Source organism: Belonocnema kinseyi, chromosome 5, assembly GCF_010883055.1.
Source record: "Belonocnema kinseyi isolate 2016_QV_RU_SX_M_011 chromosome 5, B_treatae_v1, whole genome shotgun sequence".
NCBI lineage: Eukaryota > Metazoa > Arthropoda > Insecta > Hymenoptera > Cynipidae > Belonocnema > Belonocnema kinseyi.
In genome coordinates, this window is record NC_046661.1 from 78,168,178 (window position 1) to 78,181,744 (window position 13,567).

At 25.8% G+C, this 13,567-nt stretch overlaps 1 protein-coding gene across 3 annotated transcripts in view; it reads right to left on the reverse strand.

The window, feature by feature from the left end:
* Positions 1-13,567, reverse strand: part of LOC117172940 (chaoptin-like) — a 35,627-nt gene that overhangs the window by 18,337 nt on the left and 3,723 nt on the right. Inside the window, exons 3-6 of one of the 3 annotated variants that reach the window (XM_033361245.1) lie at positions 9,890-10,060; positions 6,740-7,215; positions 1,783-2,002; positions 1,180-1,487 (exon numbers count right to left, since the gene is read on the reverse strand). In XM_033361245.1, the coding sequence (XP_033217136.1) occupies positions 1,180-1,487; positions 1,783-2,002; positions 6,740-7,215; positions 9,890-10,060 (1,175 nt within the window). Of the gene's footprint in view, positions 1-1,179; positions 1,509-1,782; positions 2,003-6,739; positions 7,216-9,889; positions 10,061-13,567 lie in introns of all 3 variants that reach the window. The other 2 variants (XM_033361244.1, XM_033361243.1) reach the window with 2 other exon arrangements.

Consider the following 13,567-nt stretch of genomic DNA (forward strand, 5'->3'; position numbering starts at 1 on the left):
AGGGAGCTCTTCTTAATATTTTGACACCAAAATCATGTCGATACACCTTACCGACTGCGAGTAAAGCCACCCACGCTTTAACTTGACAGACTGTATAACATGTATGTAAAATTAATGCAATATGTATGTAACATTAGAGTAACTTACATGTAATATTAATGGTACATTTGTGTAACATTGATGTCACATTTATGTAGCATTAATTCAAAGAAAAATTTTTAAAATACGTGATACGTTTGGGAGGGGGGGGGGGCTGCTAAAGTATCTTTCATCATGTTGAGAACAGTGGAAAAAGTAAGTAAAAAGTAAGTAAGTAAAAGTAAGGTTTATGTAACCTTTATGTAAGATTCATGCAAGATTTATTTAACATTCATGTAAAATTGATGTGACATATATGTAACATATATGTAACATTTATGTAAGGGGTCATTGATAAAATACATGATAGTTTTAGGGGAGCTACCAAAGTACCATTCATCATTTTACGAAAAATGAAAAAAGCACCACGCAGCACGGGGGGGGGGGGGTAACTTCTGAAAAATGTATCACGTATTCTGTTAATGGCCCCTAATATTTTTGTAACGTTCATGTAAAGTTCATCTGAACTTTATGTAACATTCATGTAGCATACATGTAACTTACTTGTAATATTCATATAACATTTATGTAACATACATGTAATATTTAAATAACATACATGTAAATTCAGGTAACATCCATGTAATGTTTATGTAACATCTATGTAAGCTTTATGTAATATTCATGCAAAATTTATGTAAGATTCATGTAAAATTTATGTAACATGTATGCCTGATCTATGTGGCATTGATATAACATTTGTGTAATATCTATGTAACATTTATATAACATGTATGAACCATCCATGTAACAATAATGTAACATTATGTAATGTAGAAATTATGTAACACTAATGTAGCAACGTAACTTCAATGTTGTATTTATAAAACATTCATATAACATGAATATAACATTGATGTAACAATATGTCAAATCAATGTAGCATCACTGTAACATTGATATAACATTTATGTAAAAATAAGTAATACCAATGCCGCGTTGATGTAACAGTAATGTAAGAATATCTAACGTCAATGTGACATTTATATAACTAATGTTAAATTTAAGTAACACTTATGTAACTTTTTTATCACATAATACCTCGGAAAACGCGTCGTCTTCAATCGATGAAATGGAATTTTCGGAAAAATCTAAGTATTTGATCCCTCTAATGTGCATAAAAGCGTGACTTTTTATTGTGTTTAAATTACTCTGAATTATATGCAGCTCTTTAACGTCCATTCCAAATTCCGAAAAGTCATCAGGTGACAATGTTGACATTGGCATTTGTGATATAGAAAGAAATCGAAGATTTCTCATTTGTCTCAGATTTTGAAGAGATATTCTTCCGTTTATCTTGCCACTTAAATCGAGATTGTACAAAGAATATTGAAAACCACTGAATACTTCTTCTGAAACATTAGTGTTAGCTATGCAGAAATAATTATTGATTAATAATCAGTTAGTAATGGTGTAAGTATAGCCTTCAAATCATTATTTGTTAAATTGATAAAATTTGTTTTAGTGTTAAAAATTAAATTATATTGTAATTGTTCTGTAGTCGTATTGTGTTTGTGTTAAAGTAATCTTTAAAATTCAAAAGTTTGAATTATAAAATAAGTTTATTAAAAAATTTAATTAAAGAAAATATTTTATATTTATATTTTAAAGCAAGTCTTGTTGAGAATTCTTATTGAGTCTTACCTTGAGAAAGAAAGTCGATGTGGTTTTCTCTGAAGATGAGGGTTCGTAAAAAGTCGAATTCTTGAAAAATATGACTTTCAATTTCCGTAATGTTATTTCCTGATAGATCTAGTAACTCCAAGGACGATTCCAATCCAGAAAACTGTTCTGAACTTACTTCCAAAAGATCGCAGTCGGTAAAATAAAGTTCGCGAATTCGAGAATCTCTAAATGTACCTTCCTAGAAAAACATTTGAATTTTGTATAATTTTGTAACATAATAATAACAATTATATTGTTTATAAATTGAAAAAAATATCTTCAAAGCCGAAAAATAATTTACAATTGAAAATGAATTAAAAATAAGATAATTAAATTTTGGGAAGGCGATGCCCATTTGATCGCCACCTACCCACTTGTTCTACTGCCTCCAACTTCCCGTCACGCAGCGCAGTGGGAGAAAGGTACATTTTTTGGTTGAAAACAGGATTCCGGCTGAACCTGTGGACCGATTTGGATGTTTTTTTTGAAGTTGATAAAATTTCAAAGAAAGTTGTCGAGATTTATTTTTAATTTAGTTTTTTATTTTTTTATAAATAAATAAGACGAAAAAAAATGGCAATTTTTTCTATTTGACGTTTCCGGTGCTCGACAATCATAGGAAAAGTGTTGTAATTGCCGACGTTTCATAGATTTCCATTATATAGAGATATTCCATCATGATATAATAAACCAAAAATTTGTTACAAACAAATTATTAGTTGAAAATGTACTTTATATAATTTTCAATAATTTAACGTTTTTTAAAGTTATAATGTAACAAATTTCAATGGAAACAATATTTGAATAAAAAAAATTTCTCTTCAGACTATTTTTGTTAATATTATAAACAAATTTAATAAACAAATGCATTATTCAGGCACTTGTCTTCAGAAAAAATCGTTTTTTTCTACGTCAATTTTTTAAAACTAGAATCCTCATTATAAATTCAGAAAAATACATAATTTGTTGATAAATTTTATGATTTTTTTAACAAATTCAATACACAAATGCATTATTTGGGCATTTGTCGACGAAAAAACTCGTTTTTTCCAATTTCAGGACTTTTAATTGGGAACTTTACGATGATATTTTCTGCGATTAAATAGGTCCTATTAATAAGATGAATTGAAATCAACAGCTTGTGCACAGTTCCTTCGACTTTGAGCGTTTAAGACAAAAAAATTATCGTAAACAAAATAATTTTTCATCAATAGATGCCCGAATAATGAATTGGTTTATTAAATTTGTTTAAAAAAATATAATTCAATAAATAGTGATGGATGCTGCAAAAATTATCATGAAGTTTCCAATTAAAAGGACTGGTATTGAAAAAACCGAATTTTTCCGCCAATAAGTGCTCGAATAATGCATTTGTTTATTAAATTTGTTTTATAAAATCATAAAATTCGTCGACGAATTATGACTTTTCTGATATTATAATGCGGCTCCTAATTTTTAAAAATTGACATAGAAAAAAACGAATTTTTCTGACATATGCCTGAATAATGAATTTGTGTATAATATTAACAAGAATAGTCTTAAAAGAAATTTTTTAAGTTTAGATATTGTTTCCATTCAAATTTCTTGGAATATAATTTTAAAAAGCGTTAAATTATTGACAATTATAGTAAACACATTTTCAAGTATAAATTTTTTTATAAAGATTTGTTTTGTTTATTTTATCACGATGGATTATCTTTATTTAATGTAAATCTACTAAACGTCGACGATCACAAAAATTTTCCAATTATTGACGAGCACCGGGAACGTCAAATAGAAAAAATTGGATTTTTTTTCGTCTTATTTATTTATTTAAAAAAAAAATAAAAAACTAAATTAAAAATCAGACTCGAAAACCTTCTTTGAAATTTTATCTGCAAAAAAACATCCAAATCGGTCCACAGATTCAGCCGGAATCGTATTTGGAACCAAAAAATGTACTTTTTCCTCAATGTGCGTAGCTAAGTGACCTACATACTATATTATGTTCCGTAATTGTAACTGAAAATTAAATATTTGGCCATTAAATTTTCCTACATTTAGCATCAGTTTACTGAACGTATAAAACTTCATAAAATTAAGAGAAATTGTATAATTTTGCATTACATTGCAAGAAATTTGAATGAAAATAATATTATAGTAAATAAAATTTGTCTTAAGATTATTTATGTTAATATTATAAACACATTTAATAAAAAAATTCAGTATTCAGATATTTGTGCACAAAAAAATTAGACTTCGATGACAGTTTCTTAAATGATAGCCCTTATGATAATTTCAGTAAAATTTATAATTTTTTAATAAAAATTATGACGGAAGAAATTCGTCTTTTTTCAGTGCCAGTCCTTTGAATTGAGATAGTTAGGATAATTTTAGCAGCATTAATACTTAGTTAATAAATTATATGTTTTCCTAAACCTTTTTTGTCAACAAATGCTTATTTGAGCATCTTTCGACGGAAAAATTCATTTTTTTTCTATGTGAGTCCTATTAATTCAGAAATTCATGATAGTCCAGGAGCTGGGTAGGATCCCGTATGCATTAAAGAGGTAAAGGATAAAAACTATGTAGTCTTATGTATTTTGACCCGCTGAATCCAATGGTACCAGTTAATTTTGCGATAATTGCCTAGGTTTTGTTTAAAACGCAATTGTTTAAACAATTATGAAAAAATGATTTTTTTCGATGGGACACATTTTTTTTTAGATAATTTGAGGCATTTTAAGAAGAAATGGTCCCTTGTCATTTTTTTGTAAAATGCATATTTGAAAAGTTATGAATTTTTAAAGTTCAAAATTTGACGATTTTTTGCAAATTTTGAATGTTAATAATTTTCGATCTATTGAATATTTTGAAAAAAATAAAGAATCAACTTATTCTTTAAGTCTTCCTCTACCTATTAACCATAAGGAATGTCGGATTAACCAGTAGGAAGCCGTTGTTATTGATATTTACAAATAGCGTGTACAAATAGCGTAAACAAGTTGATTCTTGTCAATGCGATTAAAATGAAGATTGCCGCGAAAATATTTGAAAATTCAAATATAATCTTAATTATATAATACAGCATATTATATTAGAAAAAATATATATGGTAAAATATCAAATTGAGTATCACGTAATATATAACGTTTTTATCTTTATTTATGTGTTTAACAAACTTGACGTCCAGATTGGCAGGACGTATAAAATATAACATTTTTATCAATAAGTGTAATAATTATTTTGTAAAAAATATTTTGTTGAATACCAAAATCTGAGGGAATGGCATATTCAGCGAGTGGGTTCGCCAGCACGAGCTCGAGCGCCAAGCAGTCACTCACACCGCGCCGCTGCGCTGCCGCGCGCCAAAACACGCTATTTGTAAATATCAATAACAACAGCTTCCCACTGGTTAATCCGACATTCCTTATGGTTAATAGGTAGAGGAAGACTTAAAGAATAAGTTGATTCTTTATTTTTTTCAAAATATGCAATAGATTGAAAATTATTAACATTCAAAATTTGCAAAAAATCGTCAAATTTTGAACTTTAAAAAATCATAACTTTTCAAATATGCATTTTACAATAAAATGACAAAGGACCATTTCTTCTTAAAATGCCTCAAATTATCTAAAAAAAATGTGTCCCATCGAAAAAAATCATTTTTTCATAATTGTTTAAACAATTGCGTTTTAAACAAAACCTAGGCACTTATCGCAAAATTAACCGGTACCATTGGATTCAGCGGGTACATAAGACTACATAGTTTTTATCCTTTACCTCTTTAATGCATACGGGATCCTACCCAGCTCCTGGACTATGATAATTTCAGCAGCATTCATAATTAGTTGAAAAATTTTAGAATTCGTTTTCTTCCTATATCAGTTCTTTTAATTTTAAACATCATGATAATTTCTGCAACATTAATAATCTGTTCATTAATTTGATTTTTTTAAATAAAACTTAGTTGAAATATGCACTATTTGGTCATTTACCAATAAGAAAAATCGTTTTTTTTTCTATGTCAGTCTTTTTGATTGGAAAGCCCATGATAATGATGATTTTTAAAACAAATTTAATACACAAATGGAAAAATTAGTTAATGACTAATAAATGCGTTTTTAAATTAAATTTGGGAATAAACATAAAATTTATGAACTAATTATTAATGTTACTGAAATTATCACATAATTTTCAATTAAAAAGGCTGTTATCTAAACAAACGAATTTTCAGTCGAAAGATGCTCAAATAACGCATTTTTTGGCAAAAAAGGTTTAGGAAAACATAACAATTTATCAACTAATTATGAATATTCCTAAAATTATCATGAAATTACCAATTAAAGGACTGGCATTGAAAAAAAAATTATTACGTAGACAAAGGCCCGAATAATGTATTTGTTAAAAAAATTATGAAATTTATCAAAAAATTATACATTTTTTTGTAAATTATCTTGAGGTTCCTAATTTTTAAAAAATGAGATTGAAGAAAATGAATTTTTCTGTTAACAAATATCTGAATAATGATTTTTTTGGTTAAATTTGTTTATAATGTTAACAAGAATAATCTTGAGAGAAATTTTCTTTATTATAATAATGTTTCAATCCAAATTTCTTGCAATACAGCTTAAAAAACTTAAAATAATTGAAAATTATATAAAACCCATTTTCAACAAATAATTTGATTATAAATTTTGTTTTTGTTTATTGTATCAAAACGGAGTATTTTTGTTTAATGTGAATATGAAACCTTTTCGATTACAACAATTTTCCTAATATTGATGAGCACCCGAAACCTCAAACATAAAAAATTGTAATTTTTTCCGTCATATTTGTCCCCACAGCTGCGTGAGGGGAAGTTCAGTAGTGGGGGAAGTTAAGTAGTGAGGATAGAGCAAGTAGGTAGGCAACAATCAAACGGGCACGGCCCACGCTGGGATTTTTTTAAAATTACCTCAACTTCTTTAATTGGATTTCCATTCATATATGTCTTGTTAACTAAGTAAAAATGATGAAAAGAGCCCATTTCCAGACGTTCTACCTGATTATAATCCATTCTTAATACATCTAAAGACATTTGAATTCCCCTGATTTCCACTTCTGTTTGAGGCTGGATCATTTTCGAAATGCGATTGTAACTTAAATCTAGGACCTTCATTCTTTTCAGGTTTGATAGTTGTAAATAGGGAATATTTGTTAATTGATTATCGTTTAGATACAAATGTGTCAAATGGGCCATTCCGTCTCGAAAAACTGAAGGGTCAATTTCTTTCAAATTATTTTCCCGGATGTCCAAAAATTCCAAATATGAAAGACCCGAGAATGCGTCTGCCGGAAGTTTGTTGATTGCATTCCGACCAAGGCGTAAAGTTTGCAAAGAATTCTCGAGGCCACGCCAATTGTCAGATGCGATGTGTGAGATTTGATTTCCTAGAAGATGTATAAATTACATTTTACCTTGACAACTGTCTTACATTGTTCTAAATTTATAATAATTATTATTAGTTTTTTGTTTTCAAATTAAAACAAGGAAATTAACTGAAGAACTGTACAACATATTGTTTATCAAGCTTATTATTTTACTAATAGATAAATAGTTCATTTTATGATTATAAGCGTGAGTAATTTAGTAAATATTAAAAAATTTCTATCAATATCTGCTAATACGGTAAAATCTCACTTATCCGAATCTAATATTTACAGTTTTTGATTTATTTATTTAATCTGGAATTTTCTCCTGGTAACGAAGAATATTTTATTGAAATACAATCAAAAATTTTGTAATTAATATAAATTACACAGTTAAACCTCTGTAATAAGTTTTTAACTACTTTTTTAATTATTATTCTTTTGAAAATTCGAGTATTGTAAAACCTTACAACACTTTTTCAAAGTACAATGAAACCCTTTAATAGCCCTCCCTTCTATAGCCTTTCCGAGAACTGAAGCCGCGCCGCAGATAGTTAGAACAGGAGCTGCTACACAACAACAAGGGAATTGAAAATAATGCAAATAATTCTTAATAATCTAAGGGAACCAACAAAATTTAAAGAAATTAAAAGAATTCAGTGAAATTTAGAGTATTTAAGAAAAAAAAACTTTAAAGACTAAAGAAATTCAAGACGAATACAAAAAAATTTGTGGCATTTAATATAATTCGAAGACAAGATAAAAAAAAGAAATACAAAGAATTCAAAATAATTCAAATGAATACAGAGCATTTGATCGAATTTGAAATAATGCATATATTTCTAAATAATTGAAGGAATTACAAATAAATTTAAACAAAACAATAGAATTCAGTGAAACTTAATAGATAACATTTCTTATAATAAAAGAATTTACGATGAATAAAAAAATACAGTAGAATTAAAAAGAATTCAGAGACAATAATTCCAAATATTAGAAAAGGAAACAAAATTTGTTTTTAATTCCAAAGAAAAAAATTCAATGGTATGCTAAAATACTTCAAAAGAGACTAAAAGGAAATAAAAAATAATTTAAATATTTCTAAATTAGATAAGGAAATCAACATTTTTAAAAAGAAATCAACAGAATTCATTAACATTTAAAATATTTAAAAAAAGGTTAAAGATTAAAGGAATTCAAGAGAAAAGAGCATAAAGGGATTTAAAAGAATTCAAAGGAATTAAAATCGAAGCAACTTAAATAAAGTAAAAAAACTCAAAGGAGTTTTACAAAGACATCAAAAGATTACAAGGTGATTAAAAACAATTCAAATATTTCTGAGTAATTTAAGCTAAATGGAAAACATTTTTTTAACTCAAAGAATTCAGTGCAATTAAATCTTTTTTTAAATTGATGAGAATACAGGAATTCAAGATGACAGAAAAACACAAGAGGGCATAAAAGAATTCAAAATAATATAAAGAATTCAAGGTAATATAAAAAATACAAAGAAATTCAAAGGTATTGAAAGGAATTCAAAAATACTTAAAAAGACTACAAGGGCATGAAAAACGATTTCAATACTTCTAAATAATTTAAGGAAATTCTAAAAAGTTAAAAAAATTAAATGAATTCAATAAAATTGAAAAGATTACGAAAAATTCAAAGATTTTCAAAAGATTTAAAAAAGACTTCGAAAGACTCCAGGAAAATAAAAAATAGTTCAAATATTTTTAAATGATTTAAGGAAATTCCAATCTTTTTTTAAATTAAAAGAATTCATTGTAATTTAAAAATGATTTCAAAAACTTATGAAGAATCAAAGAATTTAAGATGAATGAAAAAAATTAGTGGCATTTAAAAGAATTTAAAGATAGGAATTAAAAATAGTTCAAAAGAATACAAAGAAATCAAATGAATAATGAATTTTAAAAAATTCAAAGGAATTCAAAAGAATTAAAAAATACATCAAAAGACTTAAAAAATGTTTGATTTAAATTAATTTAAAATTTAAATAAAATGAAAAATAATTCAATATTTCTAAGTAATGGAAGGAAATTCAATTTTTTTTTAATTGAAAGAGTTAAGTGAAATTTAAAAGATATAAGAAAGTTTTAAAGAATAAAGGAATTTAATATGAATAAAAAATCAGTGACATGTAAAATAATTCAAAATAATTAAAAGGAATTTAAAAATAACTCAAAAGACTACAAGGGAATTCAAAATAATATGAAGATATAAGAGATTAAAAAAAAGATTCAAGATTTATAGAGAAATTGAGGGCCATTTAAAAGAATGTAAAGAAATTCAAAGTAATACAAAACTGGGGAAATTGAAAAGAATTTAGGGTAATTTGATAACAAGAAATTTAAAAAATTCAATAAAATTTAAAATATTTCAAAAAATAGTAATTACACAATACCATCAAAAATATTAATAACTACGTAATTACTTACGAAAAATATAAATTAAAATTTTTAAAAAATTCCTTTTCCTTATCAAATCTTTGTTTTACGTTTTTTTAAAAACTTTTTTACATCCCTAGCACTTCATATTATTTGTACCGTATAAAACCTTAAACACTGGAACTTATTCATTTTTTTGGGAAACATTTTTCTTCTTTTATATTTAGTTTGATTGATTGTTTTCCATGTTTATAATTTAAAAAAAAGATAATAAAAATTTGAGAGATTACCTGTCAAATCGAGAAGCCGAAGCTTTTGTAGATGTCTGAACGATTTGCTTGGGACTCTAGCGAGACGGTTGTAGGGTAACTCAAGCTCCCACAACGATCTTTCAAGCCCTAGAAACGCCTCGTCCGGTATATCCGATATGGGATTATACTTGATCTGCAGCTTGTAGAGACCTACAAAACAACCTTATTGTTATAATTTTCTGAAAATGACCCGCGTGGCCCAAAATTGTTCGAAAATCATTTTTTAACCATAATCAAATTAAATTGAAATTAAATTTAAGAATAAAATATGTTTCATTGTTAATATATTTTTGATAATACAGACATGCTTTCTGCTTATTTTTACTTAAAAATTAATTCAGGACATTTCTGATAATTATGGAAATTTTCAAAAGTTGTAAATTTGCTGTAAGTTTATGAATTAACAAAATAAAATATTTTAAGTTTAAACAATTTTTGGAAACTTGAAAAATTTTCGAATTTTAAAAATATTTAGAATGTTTGAAATTTACGATATTGTTGAGAACAAAAGCATTATTTCAGACTTTTTTATTAAATATTTCTGTTTTCTGCTCATATGGAAGAATTTTTTAAACTTTATTTTTCATTTCAATATGAATTTACTAAATTTTGGACATATATGTAAATTTTTACAATTTTGAACGTTTAGGATAAGTTTATAAATTACAACAAATTTTTAAATGTTCAAAAACAAACTAAAATTTCTTTAGTTTAAATAATAGAAATTTTCTTGAAAACTTATAATATTTTTTATAACAAATGCATGCTTTTATACGCTTTTATAATGCAGGCATGATTTCTGCCGGTATGGAGGATTTTTATTGTAATATTAATTTAGGAAATTTCTAATAAATATTGAAATTTATAGTAAGTTTACAAATTACGACAATTACATTTTTTTGAAATTCTTAACATTTTTTGAAATTAAAAAAATTATAAATTTCTTTTAAATTTTCGATTTTTTTTATAAAAAATTTATGATTTCAGACGTTTTTTATTACATAGGTATGATTTTTGCCCACTTAGAGAAATTTTTCAAACTTTATATGTATTGTGTAATTTAAAAAATGTTGTGAAATTTTTAAATTTAAACAATTTTTTTTTAAATTGAAAGAATATTTGAAAATAACAATTTTTGTTATTTTAGAATCAATTTTTTGAAAATTTATAATTTTTTAATAAAAAATGCATAATTTTACACTCTTTGTAATTTAAAAAATATTCCGAATGTTGCAAATTTACTATATTTTTCATATTAAATGAATGATTTTATACGTTTTCTATTACGCAGGCATGATTTATGGTCATACGAAGGAAATTTAGAAAAAAATTTAATTTTAGTATGAATTTAAGAAATTTTTGATAATAATGAAAATCTGTGGAAGTTTATTCATAACCTTTAAAAATCTAACAATGTTTTAAATTTAAAAAATTGTAAAATTCTAAAATTTTTTGGAATCTTAAATTATATTTTCTATAAGAAATGCATGATTTTAAATTTTTTGCCGAAAAAATCGATGAATTGGAAAAAGGGTAATTTTTGGTAAGTTTACAAATTATTGAAAATTTTTTAAATTTTGAATAATAAAAAAAATTAATAAAATTTAAATTTTTTAAAATTTACGATATTTTTAATAAAGATACATGGTCTTAGACTTTTCTATAATATAGGCATGATTCCTGCTCATGAAATTATAAACCAATTTTACGAAATTTATTTTTATATCAATTTAGGAAATTTTTGATAATACGGACATTTACAAAATTTTTGGTCAGTTTATGAATTAACAAACTTTTTAAAAATTAAAAAATATTTTAATTCTAAAAATGTTTAAATTAAAAAACATTTTACTCTTGAAATTTAGAAATTTTGTTATGCGAGACTCTGAAATTTCCGAATTGGAAAATTCCCAAATTTAAACAATTAATGATAATACAAAAATCAAATAGACAAATAAAAATTATTTGTTTAAATTCGGGAATTATCTAGTTGAGATATTTTATTGCTCTGAAATTTTCTGTTGGGAATTTTCAAACACGTTCATATTATAAAGAATGTAATTTTGTTGGAAACTTATGATTGATTTTACAACGATTATCTGAATTTTAAACGTTTTTTTTAAACACAGACATGGCAAATTCCTATATATTTGATAGGAATTTTTGTAATTTTATGTTAATTTTAATATAATTTTTAACAATTCCGAACATTTTTAAATATATGTTTAAAAGTACTACTTTAGACCCGCTTTTCAGGAATCAAAAAGAGCTGAAATCATGCATGAGATTAAGAAATTTTCAAAAATTAAATTAAATTGATAAATTAGATTTATTAAGATAGAAATGAAAAAAAATCGGTTGGATATAAATAAAAACTACTTCATATTTAGAATGTCAATAAATTAATTGACGCACGTAGTTTTTCAATTATCTAATTACCATTAGCATAATTCCTCATTGTCGAGATGATGATCAATTTGCTAATTAGTTTATTTATCCTCTAGAATCTACGTCCAGCCCACACGAGATTCGGTAATTAAGGTCCAGTGCCTAATTTTATAAAAACAGTTCGCATTGGATAGTACATACTGGATAATACGTATTATTTCATATTAATAATTAGAAAAATGGACTTTAATATTTTTTTAAATGAAAATTCGCATTATCCAGCATGTATTCAAGTATTGGTATCCAGTTTGTACCAGTCTTCCCTGCAGCAAAATCTCACTTATTCGAACTTGATGATTTTTGAAAAATTGTATGGAAGAATTTTTTTCAAGTGTCTTAAAAATTCTAGTTTTATAAATAAATGAACAGGTGTACCTGACATCAAATTTTAAATAACAGATGCATATAAGTATAAATGTTTTTAAATATTAAATATATCTTGGTACCGTCCATGTTTTTTGAGATTATTTTAAGTGCATCTAGTTCGAATTTTTTCAAATATCAACTCAAGTATTCCATTTATTTTGTATTTTTAATGGGTTTTTTTGCTATTTTAAAGTAGGCTAAAAAATAAGTTAATTTATTTTTTTAATATGATTGTATGTTATTATATTTATATCGAAAACGGTAAGCATAAAAAATTCGCAGGAATTTTAGAATCCACCATTTTTTTTTATTTTTCAAACTTCAACAACTTTCAACCTGTGTGTGGTGGTAAATAGTGATACCTATATATTTTTTAAATTACGGGTTATCCTGTTAGGATGCTTCAAATTTTATGCATAAGTAAAAACAATTTTTTAAATAATTTGTTTATTCCTCGCTAAGCTCTAATATTATTTGTTGCTTTTTTTAAATCATTACGTTTTTTAAATGTTACGTAGAATGTTTGGATCCCACAACCCCTAAAAGCACTTTTGGAGAGGGTCACTTTGAAAATAATCGGGGGTTAAAAGTTTACCACCAATGAGTGATTAGACTTAATTTAAAAGGGGGAGGGAGAGTGACATATTACTCTCGAATCCATTGGAAGGGGGTACTTTGAAAGGGGAAGAGGCCGTGGGAAAAATATCACCACTAGCTTTAAGAAGGTGTTCGGGGGAAATGGAAAGTTAAGGGTACTGTTGCAAAATTATTATCGACTGACTGAGAATAATGGGAAAAGGGGGGAGGGGTTTTCACCAATTTATCACGAAAATCTGAACGGGG